Below are 14,093 nucleotides of genomic sequence, written 5' to 3' on the forward strand. Positions count from 1 at the left end.
AGCCTTGGCTGGTCTGGAACTGTGTAGGCCAGTCTGGACTCAAACTAATGGAGATCCATCTGCTCTGAAGTGCTGGAATTAATGGTGGGTGCCACCATACTTGGCCAATGTATATATATATATATATATATTTTTTTTTTTTAAATATTTATTTATTTATTTATTATGTATACAATATTCTGTCCATGTATATGTCTGCAGGCCAGAAGAGGGCACCAGACCTCATTACAGATGGTTGTGAGCCACCATGTGGTTGCTGGGAATTGAACTCAGGACCTTTGGAAGAGCAGGCAATGCTCTTAACCACTGAACCATCTCTCCAGCCCCCAATGTATATATTTTAAGGCAGGTATAATACTGGCCAGCTGTGGTAACATAAACCTGTAATCCTAGGACTTGGAAGATCGAGATCAGAGGATCAGGAGTTAGTTAAAGGCCAGTCTCAGCTCCATAGCTGGTTTCAAAGACATCAGAAATGACTGCTGGCCGGTGTGTTTAATTTGGTATTTAATGTAAATACACTAATTGTTAAATGTGTTTTGTTTACTTCAACTTTTTGATGGCTAATTTTGTGTTAAGATGACTTTGTATTTGGTGACTACAATTACATTAGATTATATTTCAATGAAAAAGTATGACTTTTGAAATTTAACCAATAAGAGTAAAGTATGTAAATTAACATGACTAGGAAAGTGGATTGATTTTTCTGCTGTGTCACAGTACCAATAACCACAGTTTTATCTGTTGGGGCAGCCAGAAGGCAGAGTAGCTCAACTGCTACATTTGTTTAGAGAAAGTAGTTATCCTATGACTTTTCTTTTGTCTTTTTGAGATGGTTTTTCTCTGTAGCTTTTTGTCCTGGAACTTTCTCTCTACACTACAGAGCTAAACCTGCCTCTGCCTCCCATGTGCTGGGATTAAAGGTGTGTGCCACTACTACCTGGCATATTCTATGACGTAATGAACATGTGTCATGTGGATGTGGTCGGTTGCTTTTTTTTTTTAAAGACAGGGTGTCACTGTATAGGACCAGCTTAGAACTCACTGAGATCTGATCTACCTGCCTCTGCCTCTGGAATGCTGGGATGTGCCTCCACAATTGGCACTTTTCTTATTTATTTTGTCCTACTTATTTTTATGGTATTTATGTACTTATTTTTGTGGTACTAGAGACCGAACCTTGGGCGTTGAGCCTGCTAGGCAAGTGTTCTACCATTATATTCTCAGCCCTCCATACTTTTCTAGTCTCACTAAGTTAATATTTTTGACAACTAATTACAGGTATTAACTAAAAAGGACAAAGTCTACATTGTTTTTCCCATCTTCTAATTCCCAAGGTCCTAAAGGAAGGCTAATGAATTCATAAAATCAGAATTAGTTGGCAAGACTCCCTCTGATTTATTGTTTTTCAGCGGAGAAAGATCATCCAACAATGATTTACTGAGCTCTAATGTGTCAGGTACAGGTGCCGGGAATACAAACAGACAAAGTCTCCGCCTTTGAGGAACTTACATTTATTTTTTAAAATTATCTAATATATTTGTTTACTTTATTATTATTTTGAGATAGGGCCTGTGCAATCCAAGCTGGCTTCAAATTTATGGTAAACTCCCTGCCTTGGCCTCTCAGGTGCTGGAATTGCAGGTATGTACTACCACACTGGGCTTGTGTTTTTATTTTTAATTGCTAAAACAGAACTTCCTACTGTCAGATCATGAAAAGAAAAATACAACTTAGATTCTCAGACATACTAATTTAAATAACAGTCTGCCACTGATTCTACTGCCGTATCAAATAATATAGCCTATAATTACAGCGAAAACAGAAGGTATTCTAGCTACACAACTGCTATTTTCTTCATAGCTTGTTCTTTGCTAGTACCTGGTCTGTATTTAGTAGTGAAAATTAAAGCTAGCGGCTATAAATGTATTGGCTCAATATTGGTTACCAAGCATAACCTAAAATTCAAATGATCTAAGACAGGCACATGGATTATAATAGTTGTAGATATAAACACAAGATTCTCTGAAAATATTCATATTTTTACTGTGTACTTGAACCTGTGAGGTGCATGCAACTGCAAAGCCATATGCTTACTGGAGTTAAGCTATGGCTCACACTTCTGCTTTTAGTATGGCCCAAAGACATATTTACTAGATAATCACACCTTTGGGAACACAATGGTTCTTCCAGTTTATTATGTCACCTACCCTAACAGTGACCACATAATGTCATAAGTCAACATGGCTAAGGATGCACTATGGGTTTTTTTTTTTTTTGTTGTGACTTTCAAAGACTTCATGTGATGATCAAAATACCTTTTAAAGGTCAGTAACAATAGCGTTAGCCTATTTACCAGGAAATATTAGATCTTTCCTCTAGATCAGGCAATTATACGAGCAGCGATTGGATTTATCGTTAAAACAATCAAGACGAAACAATTCCCATCGTTCAGGCTTTACAACGGACCTCCTCAGAGTAGGACCTGAGAACGCGGCAGCGGGCCTAGAGTGCAGAGGAATTGTCTTTACAACAAACAGCTTTGGTTCTCGGAAGATGGTCAGACGGAAGGGCCTTTGGCCGCTACCAGTACTTTGCCCAAGGGAGTCCCTAAGTTAATATTAACTCAAGAGTTCCTCTGGTCAGAACGTACACATAGACTACCGTTCAACTTTGTCTCTATTTGTAACAGCAAATTCTGCACGTATCCATCTTCTCGGAGATCTTCCCGTAAGGCAGCCGGCTCCGGGTCAATCAGGGTAGCAGAGCCTGTTCCTCCAATCTTCCAGGGGTGAAAGTCCGACTGTGTCAAATCCTGGAAACCATGGCCAGATGTCTTTCCACTGCCTGTTCTCATTGACCTCGACAGCCTCAGCTCCTCACCACTGACCTAAGTCCCATCTGGGCCCGGACCCATGCTGTCCACTCAGACTGGGCGCTTTTCACCCTTCCGCCCTCGGGAGAACAGATCCTAGTTCGGCACGGACAGACACCAGGCTACCCTGCTCGGCCTGCCTACTGGCTCGATTTCGTGCTCATTTTGATAAATCCGGGGCACCGCGCCGATCAGCCCGAGCGATGGCACAGGGAGTTCCCCCCACCACGACACGCAGATTTCGAAAGTCGGGACCCGAGAGAGGCGGCTGCGGTCTCGCGAGAAGAGGCAGGCCCCGCCCGGAGTTCGCGGCCCCTCCCGGCCCCACCCTCCCCACGTCCCCCGCCCTCCCTCCCACACTCCCCGTGGCGCGAGCGGCTGACTGAGCCTGGAGAGGAAACGGCATTCGCAGCCGCGCTCCCGCCCAGGCCGGCCCTGACGCGGGCCTCGTCAGCCGGTAACGGGGAGCAGAGGTGGGGGTCAGGGAGGCGTCCACGAAGTCAGTGAAGGTCAGAACCAAGAGCCCTCCTCCGACCCGGGTGAGGAACCGGTCTGAGCTTGCCCCCTCCCCCGAACTCTGCAGAGCCGAGGCGGGGTCGACCCCTCCCAGGGGCGGGGTGGCGCCGGGCAACTGCAGCCCAGGGTCCCCCGCCTGGGCGGGGCGCTCCGAGCGGGGGAAGGGGTCAGCGGCTGGGTGCGGGCATGGGCTGTGGAGCTGAGGCGGGAATGAGCTCCTGGAACCCCGACTTCCGAGCTGGGCGGGGACGTCCCGGGGCCAGCAGGTCCTTTCCGCCTCTCCTTTGGACCCTGACTGGAGGCCAGCAGGCGGGCGGAGGGGTGGGTGGGGGAGGGCAGGCGGCGCGAGGGGGCGGGTCCCGGTGCTGCGGGCCACTGATTGGCCGAGCGCGTGTGGAATCGGGTGATGGGAAACGCAGCGCGGCTCTCCCGTCCTCTCTTGCTCCGTTCCCCCCCCTTTTCCCCCGTGGCGAATGTGCTGCGAGGTGGCGGGTGCTTACGCTCGCGGGGTTTGGCTGTTGCAGGCAGGAGCTGGGAGGAGGCGGCAGCGGCAGGAGCAGCGGCGGCGGCAGCGGCAGCTGGGAGGAGGTGGTGACGGTGGCAACGGCAGCGTCGGGGACGATGGCGCGACTGGTGGCAGTGTGCAGGGACGGGGAGGAGGAGTTCCCCTTCGAGAGGAGGCAGATTCCCCTCTACATAGACGACACCCTCACGGTGAGCGGGCCGGGCCGGGCTGGGCCCGCTGCTGCCCTGGCAGCTGTTTCCCCTCCTCCCCCTCCCCCAGGCCGAGCGCTGCGCACTGGAGAAAGAGTGTGTTGCAACTCCTAGGCGAGGCCGCCTTCTCTCCGACAGGCCCCACAAACTCGCCTTTGCAGGGAGCCCCTCGGTCCCCTTGGCGGGCCCCGAGCCCAGCGCCCCGGACGCACTTTGACGTCCTCGCCCCAGGTCTTCCTCCCTTTCAGAACCCTGGACCTTTACTCCTTCCTTGGAGACGCTGCTTTGCCGAAGCACGCGACCGGGAGAAGGGTTGAAGGAGCTGGGCGTTTAGGGCCTACCCCCTACAGAAACCACGTACCCTCCGGGAGGCCTAATTATCTGGAAATGTCGCAGCTGCACTGCTACCGGTGTATTTTCTATTTTAACACTGTAGCTATCACGACAGGGCAGAGGGACATTCTCTTGCACACTGAAGATTCCACTAAAATGATTTGATTTCCTTATACGTATCGGATTGCCTCGTATATTATAGTTGTGGAAATGATTGTGTTAAGCCGTGACTCTTCAAAATAGGCCTTTCTTGGCTTTTATTTAGATCACAAGTAACCTTTTTTTAAAAAGACCAAATTATTGAATGTGTAAACGTAGTATGGGTGTAGAGACAAACGTGGGCGGCTCGTTGTTTGAAGACTTGGTGTTAGTATACCATTGCCGATCCTCTCCACCCTGTGTTACAGTACTATTTCCTCTAAAAGGAAATGGCAGAAATTTTGAGTTGATTCTGAGCAGGAAATGAGTGCAGTTGGTTGCCACGGTTTAAGAAATGAAATGAACCCTTTCTGAACAAGTTTTGAAATCTGCATTTTGTTGCTGACACTCTTGGATTATACACTCACCGGTTGATCTGATGTGTATGTCTCTCCATTTTCTAACCTTTGGCTTTTTTGCCTTTCAAGGGCAGATCCCTATCTTCCTGAAAAAATTTTTTTGCAGGTCTCTAGAAGGTTTTAACATTTTATATAAAATGCAAGTCATTGTAGAGATGTCAGTGTGTGCCTTTCTTTTTGCCAGTCTCAGTTAAGAGCTGCAGCATTTTTAAAGGATTAGCAGAGCTATTGACTGCTTCACTTCTACGGAACTTTGCAAGGGAAAGCATGTTTTTTTTTTTTCCTTTTTACTTCTAATGAGACTTGGTAGAATGATTTGACTTGACATAAAGTAGAATTTATGTTGTATGTACTGTTTGTGGTTTCTTATTTTCTTGCATTATAACTATAATGGGTTTGTATTTAAAATAGTTAAAAAAAAACCAAACTAGAACACTGACCAATGAAATGATTTCTTTCTCAGTGAGACAACATTTGATCGTAGCTCGTCTGTTATCACCTTCTGCCCCCTTCAGCGTATAACCTTCTAAAACACTGTTTGATATCAACCTTTTGTGTGCACGTGCATTTTTTCTTAATCCCGAGGTTCGAATATTACTTTTGAATAATGGTATGAAAAACGGAACACCAATGTAAATTTGTGTATTACAAATTTTAAGGCAACTCACTTTCACATAACCACCTTTAATGTGAATGCAGTAATTAATCGACACATTATAAATTTATAAAGCACTTAAAACGGACAGTATGTGCTGCATTCTTAGTGAACACCTTCTGTTATTTAAAGTATTTCATAGATAAACTATTGTGTTTTAGTGTCACACTGCTTTTGCCTTGTACTGGGTGTCTTGAATTTTGCTTATTGTATTATAGACTTGTTACAAAGACATAATTGAAGCTTAAATATCTCAAAATAATAGGTATACATTTTCCTTGCTTAGGAATGGATTTTTGTCATTAAGAAATGAATTTTGTTAGTTTGTGTTGGAAACTTGTGCACCATCATTGAATGCTGTTAATAAATTAATGTTAGTGAAAATTGACTTAAAGCTATGCCATATTTAGGGACTCAGACTTCTTTCCAAGATCATTCTCAATCCTAGTTAAAGGGATAATGCAGAACAAAACACCTGTTGGGAGGGAAGTGGGAAGAGGAAGCAGAGGTACGTGTTCTGTGTTGGTTCATTGATATTGGATGGCAGTATGTGCCCTGAAGGTTAACTTGGTTTGATCTTTGTTCCTAGGAACCCAAAGGGGGAACCTTGTGATCTTTGAGTAAATGGTTTTAGGAATCTTGTTTGCAGATAGAGGTTAGTCTAGTTACAATGCTTGAAATTTACATCATTTTTAGCAGAAATAGTAAAAATTTTATTCTTAGTTAAAACTGGTGATTTTAACTGGGCGGTGGTGGCGCATGCTTTAATCCCAGCACCAGGGAGGCAGAGGCAGACAGATCTCTATGAGTTCGAGGCCAGCCTGGTCTACAAAGCAAGTCCCAGGACATCCAGGGCTGTTCATACAGAGAAACCCTGTCTTGAAAAACCAAAAAATAAATAATAAAACTGGTGGTTTTTAACTTAGGTTAATAAAGTAAAATTAAGGTATTTGTATGTGAACAAGCCTTTTTTTTCTTTTTTGGCTGTCCTGGAACTTGCTCTGTGGACAAGGAGAACTCAGATACTCGCCTGCCTCTGCTTCCTGAGTATTAGGTCTAAAGGTGTGAGCCACCACAGCCCATTTTAGAAGCTTCTTTTGTTACATGCTGTATTCAACATTTAAAGGGTTCCTGTGGTACTTCAGTGGTTTTGAACTATACAGGTGTAGAAGAGATTAGTCCTAAGTAACTAAGTAAACTTATCAATTGATACACTATTTAGGAAAGTATCAGGTTGTGTAGCTATAGTATTTTAGAAGTATAAAATAGTTGACAGAAAGAATGCAGGTTTTATTTTAGACAGTATCTTTGTAGAATTAGTTTCTTTCAACGAGAATAAAAATATTTTTATTTTATGTGTATGTGTGTGTGCCTGAGTGTATGTATATGCACCATGTGTGGGCAGGAGCCTGAGGGGGTCAGCAGAGGCATTAGATCCCCCAGGAACTACAGTCCTCTGCAAGAGCAGTGTACACTCTTAACTGTTGAGCTATCTCTCCTTCTTCCTCGTCAGCAAGATTTGAAAAAGGGGTAAATAGAATTAAAAGATGCAGTTCTTATCAAATCTTAACAGATAACCACAAAACAAATTACTCTGTCTCAGAGAGAAGCAGCATTAGAGTTCATTCTAGTTATCACTGCACACAGGCAAAGTTGAGCTACACTGTCCGGAACATTTTATACTCTCCTTTTTAAAAAATCTATGTATACGTTTGTTTATTGTTTGTAGATGTGTATGCCATAGTACATTTGTGGGAGTCAGAGGACAGTTTTCTTCCACTGTGGAGGTTTGGGGATGGAAGGCAGGTTGTCAGGCTTGACAGCAAGCACTTTTACCTACTAAGCCATTTTGATGGCCCACTCATATCTCAGCCTCTCAACTGGTATGACTGAAGATGTGTACCACTGCTTTTGTTGTGTTTTTAATGGTTGTATAAGTTGTATGATACTCCATAATGTCCTTCTATGAAGTCTGGCTGGTAATTTTTGCTATGAATAATGCTGTAGGAATATGGACAATGCATTGAGCCATTAATTTTCCTCCCCTTGGGCTTTTGGAAATATATTTCCTGAAGGATTAGAATGTTTTACAAGTTTCTTGATTCATACTGTCAAATTACTACAACATTTCTAGAAGCCAACCCTTTTAATTCAAATTGATCCAAACAAACTGTAAACTGGGGTGACAGAATGGCTTAGTGGATAAAGGTGGTTGCTGCCACATGATGTGAGTTCCATTCTTGGGACATACGTGGTAGGAGGGAACAGCTGACTTCTGCAAGTTGTCCTGACTTCCAAACGAGCATCTCTGGCATGCATATATGCCCCCCCATACAAAGTAATAAATGGACTAGAAATTGGTAGCAGTTTTCAACTGAGCCTAAAAGGAAGAAAATGTTAACACTGGGGAATTAATAGTTTATCATTTGCTACAAGTATTAAGTGTTTTCTTTCAGCTCACTAATATTTAACTTTCCTGGGGGTGATGCATGTTAAAAATAGTTTTATGAGTAGTGACACGAGAGCAAAACAAAAATAACATTAATTTTGATAAATACAAACTTAATTTCATTGGTTAGAGCTCGTGAGAATAGTCTGAAACCATTTTTTTTTTTGTGGTCAGGTAAAACTGGGACAGATGCTTAAGAGTGAAAGTCACTAATGGATGCAATAAACTTTACAAAGCAGTAATTGCTGCGCAATGACTTGTTCTATTTTTGGATGGCTCTGGATAGGTATCCTCATCATGCAGCTGAACACTTAATGATTCCTCTGTGAAACCGCACCTCAAGTACTTTACAGGGCTGTCTTCCTTAGGTAACCTAGAATCTAAGATTAAGTCAAGGAAGTGGTTTGAAAGAATGGAGAAAATAGTGCTAGTGGCCTCTTTGCCTTCTACTTTTCTTACTGTTCTCTTAAGAAATTGTCATATACTAGTTGACCAAAAAAACAATACAAATAAAAGCTGTTACCCTAAATGTTTGAAAGGTGAGGTTGAGGTAGTTATTTATTTAGGACAGAATCTTTGGCTCAAATGGATGTTCAAGAGAATAGAAAGTATCCAGTTCAGGAAGGGCTCTGTGATGGATTTGATTTTTGACATTTATGCTGCTTGGTAAGAGACTTGACACCTGTATATTCGTTATTTTTTTCTTTTCCTTGGTATGTGTAGCATACGTGTGTGTGTGTTTTACTGGTGTTTGAACCCAGTGTCTCCCATATGCTGTGCAAATGCTCTCTCTACTCCTGGAGCAAACACCCCCATCCCTTTAACGAAGTTTTTATTTTTATGTATGTTGTTGTTTTGCCTACATGTATATCTATGAACCATGTGTATGTCTGGTGCTTTTGTCAGTCAGAAGAGGAGGTCTGATCACTTAAAACTGGAGTTACAGATAATTAATTGTGAGCCCACTGTGTGAATGTTGGGAATCAAAACTGCTCTTCTGGAAAGAGCAGCTCCTAACTCCTGAGCCATCTCTCAATTGCCAACACCATCTTCCCCTTTAAATTTTGAGTTGTGGTTTCAATAAGATGGCCAGGCTGTCCCAAACCTTTTTTAAAAACTGTGTTTATTTATACATGTGTTTATGTGTATAAGCATGTGTATCTCACCCCATGCCCATGTAAGTGGAGGTCAGAGGACAACTTGGAGTTGTTTGTCTCCTAACGTGGGTCCTAGGGATTGAACTTGGGTCATCAGTCTTTGCAGCAATGCTTTATTTAACATGCTGAGCCATCTTGATCTTGATGGCCCTGGCTGAACTATTGATCCTTTTTCTTTAGCCTCATAAGCCACTGAATGATTGTAATTTTTAAAAGGTTGGTTGATAGGTCTTAATGTTTGGCTCTCTGCCTTCCACCTAGTTTTATTTTTTGTTGTATTCTGGAGCCTAAACCCAGGACTGCTCATATTAAACAAGTGCTACACTCCAGATCATAAGTCTTGCTTGACAGCTAAATTTCTTATATTTAAACCCTGTGAGGTGATTCTAAAAGAATGTAGGTTAATTGAACTGTTTTCAGTGCTGGAGCCAATCCTAGGGCCTTGTTCATGGTAGGCAAGGAGCCACATTCCTTGCCTGTTAACTATTTTCAGTTTAGTTTTCAGGACCATAATTTCTTAGTGATGATGGTCATGAAGTAGGGGATAAGGTAGGTTTTTCTGTGTAGCCCAGGCTGGCCTCAAACCCATGATTTTCCTGCCTTAGTCTCTGTGTGCTGGGATTATAAGTGTGCCATCATGTCTAGCTTGGACCAGGGTTTTTAATACCAGGATTATTACTTTAAAACTGGAGTAAATTTGATTACATTAAGTATAGTGGACAACATACATTGTTAGATATTTTGCTTGTTAATTAAAGTGATTCTCACCGGGCGATGGTGGCGCACGCTTTAATCCCAGCACTCGGGAGGCAGAGGCAGGCGGATCTCTGTGAGTTCAAGACCAGCCTGGTCTACAAGAGCTAGTTCCAGGACAGGCTCCAAAGCCACAGAGAAACCGTGTCTCGAAAAACCAACCCCCCCCCCCCCCAAAAAAAAAATTAAAGTGATTCTCAAGAGATTATTTAGGGCTTCAGCATTAGCTCAGTGATTTCAGTTTTACTTAGTAGTGTTAGTAAAGGTGATATCATAGTGCTTAGAACACACCTAATAAGTATTGAAGCTGCAGGGTCATTACCACCATGAATTGGGGCTAGTAAAGAGATGGCTGAAAAGATAAAGGAGAAACAAGGTATTGCAATGGATAAACTTAAAAATTGGGTAATTGAGTCTTGAAACAGTGAGGTTTGGACATTTTCTATATGCTTATGGAAGAAGAAACTTTGTAAACTAAAAACTATTGAGATGGTGCAGTCTTGCAAGGTGATAAAATTACTGTAGAATTAGAAGCAGGAAACAGTGACTTTCCCTTGTTAATAAGTCATATATATATACTGCTTGCAAAGGAACCCTCACAGTGTCTCATGACTGTAATCTCGGCATGTGGGAGGTGGAGGTAGAAGGATCAGGAGTTTAAGACCAGCTTTGGTAGCATCAGACCCTATCTTAACTGAAACAAATACAGAAGAAATATGTTTGGAAAAGATATGAACATGTAAGAAAAAATGTCATATGTTATCCGCACAGCAACTTTTTTTCTTGTAAGATAAAGCTATATGCATGCTAAGTTGTCTATGCAGTTTTGAATATGTGAAACTGAAATCCTCTGGATGTTTAATTTGCTCTAATACCCATTTCTTTTGCTTCATACAACAGTATTCTTTTATCAAATTCAGAAAAAAAATAAAACAACTGCGTGTATTTTCTCTGTTGAAGCCTTCATTATTGTTAGAGCGACCATGTTTTTAATCATTCTTAATATGAAGAGAAGAAAATAATAGTCATCTCTGTTAAAGAAGCAGATCCTCATGGTGCTAGTTGGAGGAGAGGGTTTTTTTCTTTTTCTTTTTCTTTTTGACAGTGACTCAAGTAGCCTATCTCCACTGAGCCAAAGATGACCTTGAACTTCTAACCTTCCTGCTTTTCCTTAAGTTCTGGAATTATATGCCACACATGAAGATGTGTGCAGTGCTAGGGTTTGAGTCCAGGGCTCTGTACGTGTTAGGCAAGCACATATCTAATGTATACCCCCATCCTTCCAGATCTTTTTAAGGCAACATTCACCAAAGTTTGCTGTTGTTTTTGCCTTAAACGATGCTCTTTATCTTGACTTGATTTTTTTGGGTATATAGGAATCTGAGGCCCTTGTTATCTGGAGTTTGTCCTTGTGTAGTGTTTGATATCTTTTACATTGTTTCAGTTAAGATAGGTATAAAATATATAGTATATGAATGTTTTGCTCACATGTATCTGTGTACCACTTGTGTGCCCGGTCCCCTCAGATGTTAGGGTGTTGGATCCCCCGAGATTGGAGTTATAGACAGTTGTGAGCCATCATAATGGGTGCTGGAATGGAATTCAGGTCCTTTGTAAGAACAAATTTGCATTATTATCTGCCTAGCTGTGTTTCTAGTCCTGTACATGTTTTTGAAGATGTACATTGTCACATTTCTGATACATCTTACAGTTAAACTCTTTCCTTGGTCATATATAATTTTATGTACATACTTAGACGTGTGTATGTGTGTTGTGTGTGAGTATGTGTACATGATGAATATTATACCATCAGAATAAGAGGCACTGGATCCCCTGGGAACTGGAGTTGTAGGCATTTGAGTTGCTTGATGTTAGTGCTGGGAATGTAAAGGTCCCCTGGAAGGGCAGTTTGTGCTCCTACCAACTAAGTCATCTCTCCAGTCCTCCCTCCGCTTAATGGATTTTAAAATCTGTAATGTCATTGATCAGTGAAATCACTAATCCCTGTCATCACACAGTAAGCTTCCTAAAATTCTTCAGGGCATCCATTTTCATCATAGGTAGAACAGACCTTTACTAAATGCTCGATACTATGTTCTATGTTACATAGATTTTGTTTTTGAGGGAATTAAACTCAGAGCCTTCAGTAGGTTCTGTAGTACTAGCTAGGCTAGTACTCTACTACTAAGTTAATATCTCAACTCAAAATATGTTTTAGTTTGGTATTTCCCCCCAAAATTTTTACGTTTATTTGTGAGGGTAGAGGATGGGGCAGATATGCCACAGTGAACATGTAGAGGTTAAAAGACAATTTGTAGAGGTTTATTCTCTTCCTTTCAACCTTTGGGTTCCAAGGCTCAAACTCAGATGATCAGGCTTGTGGCAAGCACCTTTACCCATGTGAGCCAGGTCACTGACCCTCATATGTATTTTAACAAACATGAGTCTTTAGAGTCCATAGTTACAGGACACTAACTATATTGGTTTACCTACTAAATATTCACGATTGCCACTTTAGAAAATACAACTTAATTCTTTTTTTTTTGTTTTTTTTTTTTTTTGTTTTTCGAGACAGGGTTTCTCTGTGGTTTTGGAGCCTGTCCTGGAACTAGCTCTTGTAGACCAGGCTGGTCTTGAACTCACAGAGATCCGCCTGCCTCTGCCTCCCAAGTGCTTGGATTAAAGGCGTGCGCCACCACAGCCCTGCTACAACTTAATTCTTACAACTGCCTTGTTAAGTAGGTATTAAAGTTATTACTTAATCTTATTTTACAATTAAGGAAATAGACAGGTTAAATAACTTGAGAGTCTTAGCATAGATACTAAGTGACAGAGCCTGGATTCCAACTGTGTGTTTGAGTTCAGTGTCTTTGTTTCCTATTGGCCATATTGTGTCTGACTTTAGGCCAGCAAGGTAGCTCAGTGGGTAAAGGTACTGTCTACCAAGACTGGAAAATTGAGTTTGATCCCCAAGGTCCATTTGGTAGAATTAAAGTTGATTCCTGCAAAGTATCTTACCGAATGCATGTGTGTGCATTCATACACATATACTAAATTTATTTTTTTTAATATTTATTTATTTATTTATTATGTATACAATATTCTGTCTGTGTGAATGCCTGAAGGCCAGAAGAGGGCACCAGACCCCATTACAGATGGTTGTGAACCACCATGTGGTTGCTGGGAATTGAACTCAGGACCTTTGGAAGAGCAGGCAATGCTCTTAACCTCTGAGCCATCTCTCCAGCCCACATACACTAAATTTAAAAATAGAAAAGCTTGTACACTGATTAAGACTCTCTTTTGTAGGAGATGGTCTGACTTTATAGATGTTTTTACCTAATCGTTTTTATAAAGTATGCTGTTGAATCTGTCTAAAGGATCATATGAGCCGTTTCTGTTCTGTTTGCCTTTTAAGATGGTGATGGAATTTCCTGACAATGTTTTAAATCTCGATGGACATCAGAATAATGGTGCACAATTAAAGCAGTTTATTCAGGTAAAGTTTTAAAATCATTGTTTTTTAAATCGTGTATAGTGTATGTTTTAAACCATTTAATATTTAACTGTAACTTCTAATTTCTTTTTCTGTTGTTTGTGTTTTTGAGACCAGCTCTCACTGTTTAGTGGAACTCAGAATAGAATAGGCTGACCTTGAACTCAAAGAGATTTCTTGCTTCTTCCCTGCATGTGCTGAGAGTAAAGGCTTTTCCCACCACACAGTAGCTTCTGATTTGTTTTACCTAGGCTTCTCATTAGGTATTAGTAGTACACTGAAGTTGATTTCATTTTTTACTGTTGTAGTAAATGTAGTTACCTAGATTTACAGATCATGTGAAAGAATTGGGTTTTGTTCACATTTTATAGGTTCAAAAAGTTTAACAGGTTATCTTTCCTAGTTTTTACAAGATAGGATTTGCAACATTTTATCAACTTGTTGGGCCAGGGCTGTGACTTGGTGCTAAAATGTTTATCCATTTGGTCCCTAGTAACACACACACACACACATTTTTTTTTATTTTTTATTTTTTGGTTTTTCGAGACAGGGTTTCTCTGTGGCTTTGGAGCCTGTCCTGGAACTAGC

At 41.5% G+C, this 14,093-nt stretch overlaps 1 protein-coding gene across 12 annotated transcripts in view; it reads left to right on the plus strand.

Annotated features, from left to right (window-relative positions):
- The first annotated feature begins 3,212 nt into the window (after positions 1–3,212).
- The window catches only part of Ggnbp2 (gametogenetin binding protein 2), a 38,531-nt gene continuing 27,650 nt past the window's right edge, over positions 3,213–14,093 (plus strand). For 2 of the 12 annotated variants that reach the window (XM_075991261.1, XM_075991267.1), the window contains exons 1-3: positions 3,220–3,414; positions 3,916–4,105; positions 13,428–13,508. In XM_075991261.1, the coding sequence (XP_075847376.1) occupies positions 4,013–4,105; positions 13,428–13,508 (174 nt within the window). In that variant the 5' untranslated portion in view covers positions 3,220–3,414; positions 3,916–4,012. Of the gene's footprint in view, positions 3,415–3,515; positions 3,658–3,794; positions 4,106–13,427; positions 13,509–14,093 lie in introns of those variants that run through there. The other 10 variants (XM_075991257.1, XM_075991258.1, XM_075991265.1 and 7 more) reach the window with 9 other exon arrangements.

Source organism: Microtus pennsylvanicus, chromosome 11, assembly GCF_037038515.1.
Source record: "Microtus pennsylvanicus isolate mMicPen1 chromosome 11, mMicPen1.hap1, whole genome shotgun sequence".
Classification (NCBI taxonomy): Eukaryota; Metazoa; Chordata; class Mammalia; order Rodentia; family Cricetidae; genus Microtus; species Microtus pennsylvanicus.